We start from the raw sequence: 16393 nt of genomic DNA on the forward strand, positions 1-16393 counted from the left end.
GTCATATCTCGAATACGTATTCTCTGAGTGTTAATCTTTGGTAAAAACAGAAATTTTAAACTTAACCTCACTTTGGACTATTTATGTGCCAAAATCAAGGAATTGAAGAAGTTTTGGGCAATTGCCTGTTTCTCTTTCCAAATATCGTGTTTGTGACTGTTCTAATAAATAAATAAATAAATAAAATACAGAAATAGAAAACAATATACAATGGTACTCATGCATCGATATAATAAGAGAGAGTAGGGTTGTGTTTGTGCGTTTGTTCGCATCAAAACATGTCAACTTGAAGATTATAAATACAATTCAAGAATACAACGACAGTTTTGTGAAGTATTATAATATTATATCGACTTCATCTTGAAATCATGTTTGACATCCACAGTGCAGTTTATTGGAGACTGATTTAATGAGTATAAAATGCTTGAATGCAAAAACAAATCCTAATATTGTGTCATAATCTCATAATAAGTGAATTCTAATTTGGAGTTGATGCGATTCCACTGTGCCAATATGAATGTGGACGATGAACAACTGATAGAATGTGTAAAGAAGTATCCGGCGGTTTATGACATGTCACATCCCAAGTACTCCGACAGCGGTCATAAATCATTAGTATGGAAGCATATTGGAGAAGAAATTGACGAACCAGGTAATTTATTTTAAAATTTGTTTTTACTACACTATTTATTAGGTTGTTATTATACTAAAAACTTGCCTCTACTATATTTTATTTCACTTTTACTATACTGGCCACTAGTTTTTTAGCAATAATTTTACATTATTCAACCTCTCTCTATGAGGGAAGAGATAAATGTTAAACTTTCTTCCGTTTTCTCATTCCATTATTACTTGGATATTATTATTTGGGTTCAAATCCCGGCCCGGGCAAGATATTTATCTCGGGCCACTCCCGTGTTTCGGATGGACACGTTAAGCGTCGGTCCCGGCTGCCTAAAAAGCAGTCGTTAGGTCATGTCAGAGGCCCTGAAAACTCTGACTCCAGACCAGAGCCAACCAGGTCACTCAGGTCACTCAGGGATTTCCAATCGTCATGCTGATGTTGCTCATTATAATAAAATACCAAGCTCACAAGTACCAAATTTTTTTTCAATTTCCAATGTCCATTTATTTCGAAAAACACAAATCTATCTACTGATCTATCATAATTTTAGAACCGTAATTCATTTAAATTTACTGCTCCACTTGGAGCACAGCCAGGAAACTTTGTTTGTTTATTGACAAAAAACTGTGCATTGATTAGATTTGGATGTTTTGAATACATTCTGAAATTATTGTTTCAGTTGGTATAGTCTAAAGATTTAAACGAGATTTCCATGAATTGACATAAATTTACTAGCCTGTTTGTTTACATGATTTCAACGAAAATGTTATCTTCCTTTTTCCTCATCGATTTCTCCTTTTTCTATTTGAATTTGATCCAATTTATTGCCAAAAATCATAAAATACATCATAGTTATTATCGTATAATGAAATTCCTAGAGTATATGATACAGATTTGTACATTTTATCCCTTCAATGTTTGTTAACTTTCTTTTTCAGAACTTCTTGTATTCACGTAAAAATTGAAATTCAATGTACGCTTTTCAATGTAGGGAAAATATTTCATCATTTCCCTGTATTTTCCTCCATATATTTTCGAGGCATTCAATAATCGAATAATACTTGAAATTTCCTCCTTCTCCACTAGACCAACATCTCACTTTCATCATAGCAAAAAGAAAAGATAGTATAAGCTATAGCATAAGCCATTGATAGATGATAGCAAAAGCATACTACCATAGCTACCTCTATTGAAGGCACTAATACTTTTAGCAATTCTTATTCCAATCTGTCACTTTTTCATAGAATTCAATTCTTTATTAACCAATTTTTCCACTTATCCTATTGATGGCCACAGCCACCTATTCTATTCATTTCTCAATTCTAAAAATTCCAATCTGTCTCCACTTTCCACTTTCTCATAGAATTGAAGCTCTATATAGACAGCCACCTATTCTAATTTATTTCTCAATTCTAAAAATTTCAATTTGTCACTTTCTTATAGAAATGAAGCTCTTTATAAAGACAGCCAACGATTCTAATTAATTTCTCAATATTCTAAAAATTAAAATCTGTGACTTTTTCATAGAATTGTAGTTCTTTATAAAGCATTTTTTTCAATTATTCTGTTGCAGAGATGATCTGTAAGAAGCGATGGATCAACATTCGAGACCAGTTCAAGAAATCCCTGAACAGGCGTAGGGCAGAAGACGGCGTCTACAAAAGATACAAATACGAAGAAAATCTACAATTCCTGTTACCACATATGATGAAACGGACCACAGTCTTCGACGTGAATTGTGAGGACTCGACGAATGAAATTTACCCGTTGAACTTTGTAGACACACATGATAGTAGTAATTATAACACGGAAAACCACGAGGGGAATTTTGAATCACATCACGGGGATTCAAGTAGTCCGAAGAAGAAGAGGAAAAAGATGGGGAACGACAGTGCTTCGTCGGTGTTGATGAAGTATTTCATTGACCAGAGTGCCTCGAAAACAGTCAGCCCGGATCGACACCACATCGACGCGTTCCTGGAGGGGTTGGCGCCCACGTTGAAGAACCTTCCTCCCTACTACCAGCATCTGGCTAAGGGGAGGTTGTTCTCCGTCGTGCATGAGCTGGAGGCTGCAGCGTTTTTCGGCACAACTTCGCGGCCAACCACCCCGCAGCCCAACTATAGTGAAGTGAATCTCGTCAACAATGAAGACGGTTCTCATCAAATTTTCCAGGTGCAATCACCCGTCACTGTGTTGTCCGTTAAGCATGAGCACAATAATGAATGAATGAATGACAATACGAACTCACGTAAAGACTGATAATCAAAATCACATCTATATAGGTACTATATTTGTTAAATAAAATTTATTTTAGTTAAGATTATAATCTTGTTTTCATTGGAATTGGAAATTAACTCCTGATTCTTTTTTATTATCTATTCACATTCTCAAACACTTTGTAAAATATGAGATAACAATATCATGACTGACAAATTTAAAAAATTGAGGTTATACGTTCATTCATTTGATTGGTAATGAATGATTCTTGGTGCTGAATGACATCTTGCTTGTATAAGGATTAAACCATGTGCATTTGCAACTGTGCAGGATTATATTCATGAACTTATAATTAGCCTATATTAGTCAAATAATATATTGTCCAATATTTAATTTTATTCGTTTCTATTACGTCAGTTGTCTGTTCTCAGACATTCAGTAGGTAAAGAAAATCCCATTATTCTATTCAGAATTTTTTAAACTGATTTATGTTGAATCTCGATCTGTTGATTATATTGATTCTTTACATATTCATAATTTCCGTCGTATTGTAATGATTATAATTTGAATATTTCTTCATTATTTTTCTTACTCCAACTTCTCCAAACATATTCAAAGAGTAATTATTGGGTTTAAAAAAAAAACTTTTTTGGGTTTGGTGATTTCAATGCAATATCTATTTATCATTATAATTCTAGCATCCAATCCAATTATTGTGTGTATCGAGCAATATAATACCGGTAAATCATATTACTACGATATTATAAAACTGTATCATATTACTCGACATTCGCGATCATAATTATTGGATTTCATCATAGACAATGTCACAAAAATACACTTTATACTATAGACCTACAGTATTCCTCCATCAGAAATTACAGCACACAATAAACTGCTCCGGAAGACATCTTGGGTAACTTGGGTAAGGCTTTCTCAAAGAAATAAAATTATCTAAACCAGGCCGACAAATACGTGGTCAACAAAAGTGGTTCATTACACTTTACAATTTACATTCTATACTCTGGGTTCTTAGCTACTGTTGAGGAACCTCAATATCAACAATTAGAAATCATTCTAAAACAGTGTGCTTCTGGCACAGTTGACAACTGCTGAAATAAATAATAATGTGAGGTGTGCTGGTGTGCCGATTTCGTAAGACTCACACCTGGCCTGGCATGGTCCGGATCTGTGTTCTGAGAACAGTCGCAGCTATTCTCTCGTTTGTCGTGATCAGTCCCTCTGATGGCGGATCCACAAATGTCGGCGGCGAATCGCCCGCGGCTGTCACCAGTCTCATACAAGTCAAGGTCAAATTGGATCACTCAAATTGCACGTGCATAGCATAGCGTGCTAATTGCACCTACATCTCCCATTAAAGCATAGCCTATTACTCATATGCTTTAAATATTGTTTTGATTTGTTGTTGATACAGTTGTCACACATATTTTATGTTATATGAGGTTACATTTTTATGTAATTGAGTTTGTTTAGTGAGACTGTTAGAATTGAAAAAAATTGATTGATTTCAATTAAACATATATTCTGAACTCTGGAATGTGGGACAATATTTTTCATTATAGAAGAACGAAATACTATCAAAATAATTTTCTAATATTGAATTCAGGAGTTAGATAATTGTAGCGCAAAAAATAATAGGACATCATTCTAATGCCTCAGACTATTCAGTAAGATTGAGGTTTATAATGTGATAATGAGTATGAAATCCATCTACTATTATTCTACATTATCTAGCTTATCAGCCTTATACTTAATTAACAGAATAATGCAGAATTGGCAGAAGATAGCATTTACAATATTGAAGTTCAATTCCAAATTTCTAGCCATAGAAATTTCTATTTCATAGAAGACATAAACTTATTTGGACTTGTAATGTTACCTAAATTTGGGAGAGAAGTAGTACAAGGTATTCTCAGTTTACTCTCTCAATCTGTGCTTCATTGTAGAAAAAAGAATAAATAAAGGAAAAAATAAATAAATAAAATCTCTGAATCACATAGCATGGAAAACGTTGCGGTAGCCAAGGGCATCTGACGGCAGACTTTGAAACTATCACAACATTTCAGTTTTGTAGGCTACTGCTTGCTTGTGATTGGCTGGGGACGTGGCTTCTGGTGGAACTTCGTAAGCGACATGCAATGGGAGTGCGAGAAGAATTAAATGGCGGACTTACTGATTCCTCCCACCTCCTTTATGATTGGCTGTAATTTATTGGCTGATTTTATTGAGTGCATCTCTCATAACAATATTTACGTATCAATATCATGTGTGAAAATTTATTAATATTCAGCGTATGGCAGATACACAACACATATAAAGCTCATGAGTCTCAAATGTCTACATATGCACTATATTTTTCCAATTTCTTCAAGATGTGTAGTTTTAGGTCAGGAGAACATAAGTTTGTCTGTTACCCAATGTACACCATGGAGGCGAACTAGCGTTACTAGGTAAAAACTGTTTGCTGGAGCAATTTTGAGGTTAAAGAAGGTTGAAACTCAATTTTCAAATGAGGTTGACGTACACAGCAGCAGACGGTTGAGGAAAAATTCCTACCCAGGTGTTCGTTCGAATGTTGCAACGCACACAGATGTCCGTCTGTCTCCTTTTATTATGTTGCTCACGTCTGCATACATACATGGTAAGGAGGGTCGTAATTGTAGCTTCAAATCTCTATTGCTGCTCCGGTAATGGGGTCGATTCCAAAATCCAAATCCACTACATTCTAAACAATTTATTTTTACATGAAATGATTTCAGTTTAAATGAAATGATTTATCACAACATATTACAAATAATAATATAGATATTATGACAGGGCGAGAGCAACAGGCCTAGCCCAAAACTGCTCTACTCCCAATTTCTATAAATAATATAATTTCAAGAAGATAGGTTCAGCATGATTTATGCGAGAAGTGCATAATGAGGATGTGGTGATAAGTAAATTACAATAAAGTTGGCATTATAAGTGAGTTACAATAGAGTTGGCACTATTAATCATCTTTCATTTATTGAGTTATTCCTCCTTTCATTGATTCCCAAGCACAAGTCTTATGCGACGTATTCATGTGGGTATCATAATAACTTCTCTTATATTATTTGACACCAGACACAATAAACCATCTTTTTGGGAACCATAGGAGGGTCCAGAGTACCTCTGATGCATTACAAAATGTTTCATTGATTCATACAACATATTATGCATTCTAGTAATAATTATAATTATATAATCATTCAATTAATTGGGTAGTTGGAGCATGTTATGGAACAGGTCACTAGCTTGAAGTAGTGAAGGCAAACCTTTATCGGTTGTGAAGCTAGCAGCTAGCAGCTAGAGATAGTGACAGCAGCAGAATGCAGAACACCCATCGCCAAGGCACTTTCTTCTTCTTCTTCTCCTCCTTCTTCTTCTTCTTCTTCTTCTTCTTCTTCTCCTTCTTTTTATTTTTCTTCTTCTTCTTCATGAGCGTGTGCGTGCAAGGTCGCGCCGCGATGTTTCGCAACTACATGAACAGCCGTCGTTTCACCGTCGCACTACGACCGCGACGCTTTGCGTTTGGTGTTCAGTTCAGTCTGTCTGGAGAGTATAGCATTTGAGTGCAATAATTTGCCAGCCGCGGGCGCTTTAGCTAAAACACAACTGCGCGCGAATCAACCTGCGGTGCTGCGTCACTCGGCTCCATTTCTTTTGTGTAGGACGATTTTCGTACACTTTTTTCTTCTTCTTCTTGATCTTCTTCTCCTTCAAGATGAAATAATACGCAAGAACACAACTGTATCCTGTATAGCCAGTCGTTAATACACACACATAATGCCTGCTTGCATATGATTGTTCCATGCAATGTGCATTCCATTTGTTTACGATTATTGTTCGACAGTGAAGATGCGCTGCGCTAATTTCGCTGTTTGAAGCGAATTTGATGTGGAATGCGCGGCTGATAGGCATACAATATTTATCAAATTTCTCATGACGAATATCAACAGAGAGGTTTGAGAAGAGAAATTGTGTCTCCTTTTCACTGTGTCTAATTGCAAAATATATGTACCATTTTCAAATGCAGTGAATAGTATAGCCACTACTGAATCTACTGAATCATCTACTGAATCTGTAGAGGAAATCTAATCCTTCGCCTATTTTCCGCATTTTATACCGTGACACGGTAAGTGGTGCATTTGAGTGGTGAGCTTTATTGATAATCGAAAAAGATTCCACTTCTTGGAAAAGAAGAAATTGATTCTTATTCTTCGGAAGTCTAGTAGCTGAATCAAAGCAGAGTTATATTGACAAATACAGAAAACATAAACAAAAAACGACTTTTTTGTTTGAAATCTCAATAACAGAAAATCTCAATTTGATCATTTGTATCTAAAGTAGCTAGAGAATGATTGGTTTTGTGAAAAATGAAAAATCCCCGACGGTCAACTTCTTGAACGGACAGCAAATGACTACCCGAGTCTCATGAGCCTGACGAAGCAGCGACAAGGAGAGCAGGATCGAAGTGGATTGAGAGAGAGTGAGACAGATATCATAGAGAAGATTCATGCTATTTTTTCACCTAGCCAAAGTATGTTGAAAATATTTTCAATTCAAGGAATTCACTCATGAATTCACTATGATATCGGGCTGAAGATCATATTAATTTATCTTAATGTGACTGACTGCGGAACATCAAGAAATCTACTCGTATTGATTCCAAACTAAACGCTGACTAGTCACAGAAGAATGTGATCGGCAATGTAACTGAGAAAAAATTCCACAATGAAATATCGTGGAACGTAGAATGCAGTTCAGATGGGATGACAATGTCAACGTAAGCAACTTCTTGAACGGACAGCAAATGACGACCCGAGTCTCACGAAGGAGAGACAAGGAGAGCAGGATCGAAGTGGATTGAGAGAGAGTGAGACAGAACGGTGGCTGGTCAGTGCACAGAAATCAGGCTGATGAGGGATGTTAAAGGGAAATAGTTAGTGGGAGAGAGAGAGAGTGACTGGTCATCATGAAGGGGGTGGGGGAGTATTTCCTTCGTGATGATCATGACAATCATCGTCATCAAAGTCGTGGGAGGCAAGGCTCGTTACCACGCCGATGGTAACCCCCCAACCCCCGCAGCCTGCGTCCCTTAATTCTCTCCCTTCTCGGTAATCTATTTCGCGGCACAACCGTGTCTCCACCCCCGTCTTCTTCCTCTTATCCCTTGGGGCGACTACTTTCCCGGCTGAAACCCACCAGGCTGTTGTAGAGGCCTGCAGAGTAAGAGGGTTTTGGAGGGTATCCAGGGGTGGCGGATGAAAAAAAACGACGACCAAGAGACGCGCCGGGTCGATCGGCCGCGGTAGTCCGCGTCGCGACGCGATTCTCTCTCTCTCTCTCTCACTCACTCTCCATCTCTCTAAAGGCAGCAATACAATTCTCGCTTTCTCTCTTTCCTATGTACTCTCGCTTGTTCTCTACCAGCATTGAACTAACCTCCCAGTGAAAGAGGAAAACTGTTCGTGTTTCAGGGAACAGAAAGAGCCTACAGAATAGTTAATTGACGACATTTCCTTGTTATATCACAGAGAAGGAGCTAATTAACATATTGTCATCTGAAGGAGTATTGGTATTGATAATTATTATCAAACAAACGAATATAGAATTAATGAGTCCATAAAATTAACTTTCTTTGAAATATTTCTTTGTCCATGCTGAACAGTCAGTGATTTTTATAGAGAAAGGGCTTCGTTTCTCAGTTACATTATATTCTGAGGCAATGTTCATGATAGTGAAGATAGATTTTATTGGTAGAGTTTTTTTTCTTGCTGAAGATTATGTCCACATGAGCTCTAGGCTTGTGCGTAGGCAATGAGACCGATGATGATGCTGAGAGATAATTTTTACTTCACCCTATTTTCAACTAGTTATTTCTTCAATCCACTTTTAGCCTAGTTTTACCTTCTTTAACAGTGATACAGTACAGTATTTTCATTTGATCCGACTGACCACCAACAATCGCTTACTACTTCTATGAATATAATGTATCACATCAAGGAACCTGGAAAACAATGTATTCTAGGTACATTGTATCACATTATAAGTTATGCGAATTAAGTTATCATTTAATTTACGTAAGTAACATAGCCTTTAGACTGTGTATTCCAAATTAAGGTTTGAAGCAGTTTTGGGCAAATGCCTGTTGTTTTTACCTGGATTGTATTTGTATATGAACAAATCCTCTTACTTGGGAGGAAATAATTCAGCTAAAAAAGTTTTAATCCAAATAATTCCTCTTGGAAATTCAGCTAATCAGTTATCACTGTTTCAAATTTAATAACTTTCAAAATAGAATTGACAGTATTGAGTTCAATATCATTGAAAACAACGATATATATCTATACTGATTATTGTACTAAGTAATTGAAGGTAGTGGACATTACGCCACGTCATCAAAAAAAAAATATATATAAGAAAGTAATTCTATTCTATGAGTCATTCTAATGTATTTTCTCGCCAATAATTTATGCTTTTGAATCCCATTATGATAGCTATTAGCATTCCTAGTCATTGCAAGAACATTAGAAATTAGCATTACCTGCATTTACTACTTATTTTATTATAATCATTAACCTCAAATATTCAAAATACCTACTCAAAAAGCTCAATGAATATTTCCAGTCAATTCTTCCACTGGAGAAGCTACGACAATTCCATGAGGTAATAAATTACACACAACATCTCTTCCAAGGGGAGGGGAGGTTTCTGTTGTAGGAGAGTCATTATTCGAAAGTCGAGAGATCGGGACCCACCAAAGAACAAGGGGTGAGTTGGAGTTAGAGTTAGAGCATGGTCAACGGAGGCAAGAGGTGGGCATCAATCAGGCCCATTTTCTCCAAATTCGTTTTCTCTCTTTCTCTCTCAGCCTCCCAGTTCTCGCTCTTCTTCTAATACGTGCAGTTGGACGCAAATAGGAGACACTGTACTGATCCGGAGACACAGCGGCAGGCCTGTACTGGCCTGCTACAATCGCGCGACCCCTGATTGATTACTGCTGCAGTGTGTTCCTCCTCCCCCCTGCACCTCTCCGCCCATTCAACAACAAACCCCCCCCTCCTTCCTTAAACTCGGGTTTCTTTGTTTCACTCACTTGTTCGGCACTTTTGACTCGACTTGCAGGTCGTAATCAGTAAACTGGCAAAATCGATCATTTGTTATCTTATCAATAATTTGATATTATAAGCAGCTACAACTTTCAATAACTGTGGTTTTAGTGTAAGAGTGAGTTGGTATTTTTCCTGGCTCTATTCTGACACTATTAGGCTAGCTTCACACGCATTCGGTTCGGTTCGTTTTCGGCTCGGTTCGGTTTGTTGCCGAAAATGAATGAGGCTTTCATACTGTGATGAATTTTTCAAATAGATCTCATGAAAAGAGAAAAAAATTGTGATTACCTTTTAAAATGAAAGAATTTGCTAAAGGAATAGTTAGCGACCGAGCGATAACGCTTACTTATCAATAACTGTATAGTTGATAAGAGTACCGTTCTGTACTGAATATTTTCTAGGAAAATTATTCAATAAAATTATAATTATTTTGCGAATAAAGCACAAATTATTTATGAATCGCTCACTGATTTTGAGGTTACACTTTGTTTACTATCGATCAGATGTTTTTAAAACAGTTCGAACGCAGCTGACTGATTCGAAGTATTGTCAAATGTCACGCTGGCTTCACGTAAGTTATAATACCATCTCTAAAAAATTAAAACTATCCATAAAGGATCAAGAATTTCAAATAAAAAAATAAAATGTATGTGTTATCGTTGAAATTATTTATTATTTAAGAAATTATATTATATGTCAGGTCTTATTGTAACTAAATAGGTCATAGCATGAAATTATATTATTGATAAAATGGCAGAAATTAATTATAATAATCTCAAACCTAATAAAAATTGTACAAGAATATTAATTTATTAATAATTTAATTCAACTGAACCACATGGTAATTAAATCTCTATGGCAGGTCTAAGCCAATCACAGTGCATAGAAATAGCACCAAGAAGGTGATCGTTTGAAAGCAACACATGTTAATCTATTATCAGACACCAACCCTGCCTTATCAGTTACACTAGCACGTGTACATTGTATGAGAGGAACTATGTCTAGAAGATTAAGCAGTTTTAAGAATTACATAAATTAAATTATTATTGTAATTAAAGGAATTGTATTCTACTGCTTGCCACTGACGTCATGTTTACGTCACAAGCGTTCTACCAATGGCAAATTTTTATGCAAATTATTACATTGAGATTCTGAGAAGCAAGGTCTAGCCTAAAAGCTTAGAGAAAAGAGCAGCACTTCCCTTTTGAAATCCTTACCGTGTAGATCTCTTTATAGTTACCAAAGACCTATTTGTAAAATTTCTTGTTCGATTTTAAATGTTCTATTTGTGAGCCGATATTTTAGGCCAATCTATTTGTTATTTGTAAATTTCTGTTTTCATCAATCGATAAATTTAAAAGCTTAAAGTAAATTATCCCTTAATTAATTCGGTGAAGGAGATATTAAATTAAAATTCCCCACGTGCTGAAACCGAAGCCTGGATTGCCGCCGATCAAACGATTTTTGATCTAAAGAAGAAAACCACGACCGCCAAGGAATTCACGTGAGTTATAAGTTTTAAAAGGGGCCCCAATCTACGCTTCGAAAATATTTCAGTGCAGAAAAACATAAATTTTTCTTCGTTAAATTATTGGCCACGCCGACAAGCGCTTTAGCATTTAAGAGCCTAGAATTTATTCATATTAAATTTATAAGAATTTGTAGTTGATTAACTATCCTCCGCTGCCTGAACCACGACCCCGAGCATTTTTAAAAAATATTTTATAATTCATTTTTTCACTATTTTCAAAACTGTTCAATTTTATCAATTGTAAAATTCTGTTGAATCACGCATGGTATCATGCAAGCACAAGAAAATTTTTAACTATTCTGTTAATGCTAAATTATTATCAACCTGTAAATCAAATTCTGAACCTGCACTGTATGATTGCATATTTTATTGTAATATATTTCAGTTTTGTTAATTCGCTTTCTGAGTTCGATTATTTCTTAAGCCTGTCAATTATTGTGTCTGATACGTTCTATATCATCAAGAACCGATCGAATACGATCATTGGAATAATTGAATCAAGCTGGATATTGGAACAGGTCTAAGTGGATGTAGCGAGTGGGGTCAGATCGAGATATTTATTCTTTGTCCTTACCTGCTCATATATCAGCTTTTATCTGTTACCTACCTCGACTTAGGAGCGAACACATCAATTGTACAGCAGATGCAGCCATAGATCATATAAATTCCTACAATAGAGCTTAAACCCGACAAGACTCTGTTCTCGAAATATATTCTGAACGATATTTGGTTCAAATACCGTATTTTAATCCTTCAGAACTTATTAGAGACGCAGTCCCGTAAATTATCTACATCGGGATTTTTGCTCGACCTGTATGATTTTGTATGCTCATTCTTCACAGGTAATAATTTTAAGGTATCCGTATTCAGTGTTTAGCGATCGCTACACTACTTATAAAAATTTCATCACTATACAATTTGTCATTAGAAGAATCAAGGGTGAGCGAGCGTTTAGGCCTCCCGCGATTCCGACAATTGTATTGAGTCTTGTAGTGAGTCAATCAGTCTGGTGTTCACTCAGCGTCCACGCACGCAATTACAAAATTTATAGCCGCTACACCATTGACTCAGTACAAGATTCACTCTACATGTGTGAAGCCGTTAAAAAACGCACCACATGATTTGCCGGCCCAACGTGAGGCATTTAAATACAGCATTACATGATTATACATATGTGAGGCGAGTAAAATAACGCTCCACATGATTTGGCGCCCAACAGTGATAGGCATTGAAGAGGTGGATAATCGACTACGAGGATTATTTAGTTGCTCAGTATACTATAGCGCTGACAACGGGAAAATTTTTTGAAAAATTCATGGTTGTGAATTTCTTCGAATTTAATATTAACTGTTCACTGTTATATAAAATAACAAGTCGTACCATACCCATTTTTGAACAGAAAAGAAATTTATCGATTGATGAATTTTTAGAGAAAGAATCGAACTCAGAATTTTATTATCGTGTTATTCGAAAATTGGTCATACTATAAGTCATAGGTTTAAGAATACCATAAGAAAGGTCATATTATTTGAAGAATATTAGGTCTATATTGAAACAATTTATAAATATTTACAGAAAAGAGGATTGAAGTTATTTACATTTTTAAAAGTTTTTAAAACATAAAGAGGGAAGTAAAATTAAATCACGGATATATTGCGGAATAATTAAGCAGAGTATCACTGCTTTTATATAAAATGTGCAAAGAACACTAGCCTATATATTGAATTGCGGCAAGAAATTATAAAAGTAAAATATTTATAATAATAGTAATAATAAATTGTAAGAGGCGTACCTTTGTCATCGCATTATCCATATTGTATCCTTTATGTTTATCATTTTATGTTAACGATATTGCTAATTTGATTCACTTCATCACTGAACATATTATTGAAGCACCTTTTGTATTCCTTCACTTCAACGAATTTTTTACACTATTTCAACTGTGGTCATTCATTTGTAATCTTGCACATAACCCCACATATTTGCGATCGTTTCACTGCACTCGCATCATTGTATCATCCAATAAATTATGGAAGAACCACACCGCATCCTGGAGTCCACATCGACGACTTCAAGGATGGAGGATGTCGCGCGGGAGAAACGCCCATTACCACCGCTCCAGAGTCCAGACACACACATCTCACGTCACAGAACCATTGCCGCCGACTGAGGACCGCACACCCATCCCTTCCGTGTTACAGATGAGTCTCATCCTGGAAGCATTGAACGATATGATCAAAGAAAGGAAACAACTGAACGAAACACTAAACAATATGGTTAGGGGAAAGCAAAAAGCAAATGAAGAACTAAAGGAAGACAATAAACAAAAAAATGAAGAATTAAGGAAAGCAAGTAAAGAACTACTCAAAGGACACGAACAAGCAAGAGAAGAATTAAAGAGGGAAATCCAACAGATGGAGAAGGCAAGTGAACAAGATTTTGAAAAATCAGAACAAAGGTTGAAGGAAGCAGCGGAAGAAAGCAAGATATTAGGACGGCAAATTGAGGAGAAGTGTCATGCAAAGGAAATCAATATTGGACCAGAGACTGAACCCACGCATGCGGAAGTAAACACACTCGAAGGAGAGGTCATAAAACAGACAAACGAACGTGACACATATATGGAAGACCAACCTACCGAGAGTGTCAAGACTGAAGTCGCGCCGCACCCCGCCGAACGCCGAGAGGGACTGGACGACATCACCAGCCAAGCCGAGGACATCATTCGTGGCATAGAGGGACAGCTCGTACCACCGCGCGCCGGACACCAGGAGTCCAAGGACGTTGCCGACCACGTTGAAGAGCAGCCCGGACCGCCGACCGCCCACATCACCGTCCATCCACCGAAGACAGCATCTACAACAGATAAACCCAGCACTCATGAAGATAGTTCGCCAGACAATAGAAATAAAACAAAAATTCACAACAAATCAAAATCACAACCAAAACTGAAAACCCATGAATCAAAACAACAAACAAGACGTCAAAGAAGAAAATCATCTAATAGAATTCATCTACACCGCCGTCATGTTAGGCTAAAATCGTACATCAAGCTTCCTACCAGCATGCAAGAAAAAAGGAAAGTAATCTCAAGAAAGGCCTACAACCACCGCAGTCATGTCCGGTTGAAATCAAACAGACTGTACACCGCATGCAAAAAAGAAAAAGATTATTCGGAAAACACACAGACACCACCGGCATGTAAGGTTTAAGAATATCAAACTGCATGTTACCGGCCGACAAAGAGGAAATACGTTTGTAAGAATTGATCTACACCACCGGCACATTCGTTTTAAGCCAAGTTTTAATAAAACGGATAGTTGCAAATTGGAATTGGACCTTGAATGATACCGAAATCAATTTAGATGGGGGCTTAAGAAAGAATAATGTTTTAATCAACTAGAAACTACATTGTGGAATACATCAATCATCAAACTTGTCATAGTCACAGCCTACCCATTAATCATATCTTTGCAGACTAGCATCTTTCTACTGCAGCCTAATCAACATAACCTAAACTTCGCCGCATCTCAGCTAATAAGGAAATATTATTAATCCACATCAAATGAAGAAATTATTATCAACTTTAAATCAAGAAAATAAAACTACAAACAACTTTAAAAATTACCAACCTGATCAAGCCATCTGCCTCATGTTACAATCATCACAGAAACAATCGCCTAGTTATATCCGCCCAACTGGAAAACAAAAACAAAAATTGTATTATCCACAGAAAATAATTATAAATTATAAATCAGATGAAGTTAGTAGTGAATAGGAGAAAGAAATAAACAAAGTTTATTTGAAAAAATGTGTAAATCTAACCTTGAAATACAGAATCGATAGAAATCTATTCAGAACCAAAGCCTGTTCGATAATTTTCTTCGTCCCACAACCAATGTGTGCGAAATCATAGAGTCAATGTATAGAATCAAAGCAATATCGTTATTAATTATTGTAACCTATTATTTAATGTGAATTATAAGTAAAAACGCAACCAAAAATATATATTTATGTTAATTGCACGAAATGCGCATGTTCTGTGTTATATGAATGTATCTCTAAAAAACTCCAAAGAAAATGAAATTCTTACCTTTAAATGTGAAATTTATTACTGTTGCATCAAAAGATCATGAATTGTAATTCAAATTGATAAATATAATCTTAAGGACTTAATATTTGTAACCAACATTGATAAAAATCAAGAAAGCCATTTCAAGTGTAACCCTGTTTGTACGCAACGTACTAAGCGCAAATAAGAAATTGCTCGAGTCAAACGGTAGACGATTGTCAAGTCACCGAAGTAAAATCACACTCTCACCCAATTTATGTAAAAGCCAAACCAAAGAGTCGAAACCTGTAATAACTATGAAAAAATGATGAAAGTCTATATTTGTTGCAAATACTATACAAATCTTAAGAAGTAATATGTGAATTTGTATATTTGTTATAGTTATGGGTCTGCTCATAAGCCACCCGTGAATGGAAGTTGTGGAGTTGTTTTAATGAAGGATCCAAAGAGACCTCATTAATTATTGTATTTCGATTGTATCCAATGAAGGAACAATCAATTATTTATTTTCTCGTAGCCAAAAGTGCACGATATTTGTTTTTAGTGTTAAGTGTTGAGTTTTCGTAGAAGTAAGGAGATGAAATAGTGTATTCATCACAATATCGGATTTTCAAATAGTCATTGTTTCGACTCGTCTCCCAATTACCTATTTAAAATATCCTGGGGGCTTTTGTGTGATGAATTTTTCAAATAGATCTCATGAAAAGAGAAAAATTGTGATTACCTTTTAAAATGAAAGAATTTGCTAAAGGAATAGTTAGCGACCGAGCGATAAAGCTTACTTA

The 16393-nt window shown here is 36.0% G+C and overlaps 2 protein-coding genes across 2 annotated transcripts; one reads left to right on the top strand and one right to left on the bottom strand.

Moving 5' to 3' along the window:
• The first annotated feature begins 297 nt into the window (after positions 1-297).
• On the top strand, positions 298-2951 carry LOC111056488. Its single transcript, XM_022343854.2, has 2 exons — positions 298-652; positions 2199-2951. Exons 1-2 carry the CDS (start codon positions 493-495, stop codon positions 2852-2854), a joined length of 816 nt encoding a protein of 271 aa, XP_022199546.2. The 5' UTR covers positions 298-492; the 3' UTR covers positions 2855-2951.
• A 10969-nt stretch (positions 2952-13920) lies between these two features.
• LOC120350938 lies at positions 13921-15230 on the bottom strand. Its single transcript, XM_039426337.1, has 2 exons — positions 15169-15230; positions 13921-14392 (listed from the first exon to the last, which is right to left on the bottom strand). The coding sequence occupies exon 2, from the start codon at positions 14374-14376 to the stop codon at positions 14026-14028; it is 351 nt and encodes a 116-aa protein (XP_039282271.1). The 5' UTR covers positions 14377-14392; positions 15169-15230; the 3' UTR covers positions 13921-14025.
• Between the last annotated feature and the right edge of the window lie 1163 nt (positions 15231-16393).

The sequence above is a fragment of the Nilaparvata lugens genome, chromosome 4 (assembly GCF_014356525.2).
Source record: "Nilaparvata lugens isolate BPH chromosome 4, ASM1435652v1, whole genome shotgun sequence".
In the NCBI taxonomy this organism is placed as follows: domain Eukaryota; kingdom Metazoa; phylum Arthropoda; class Insecta; order Hemiptera; family Delphacidae; genus Nilaparvata; species Nilaparvata lugens.

What these genes read in the sequence shown, in the direction of transcription:
- LOC120350938 (XM_039426337.1), bottom strand. Translation starts at nt 14,376, where the DNA reads ATGGACGGTGATGTGGGCGGTCGGCGGTCCGGGCTGCTCTTCAACGTG.
- LOC111056488 (XM_022343854.2), top strand. Translation starts at nt 493, where the DNA reads ATGCGATTCCACTGTGCCAATATGAATGTGGACGATGAACAACTGATA. An exon ending in AGAAGAAATTGACGAACCAG is followed by an intron (nt 653 to 2,198) that starts GTAATTTATTTT and finishes ATTCTGTTGCAG; the next exon opens with AGATGATCTGTAAGAAGCGA.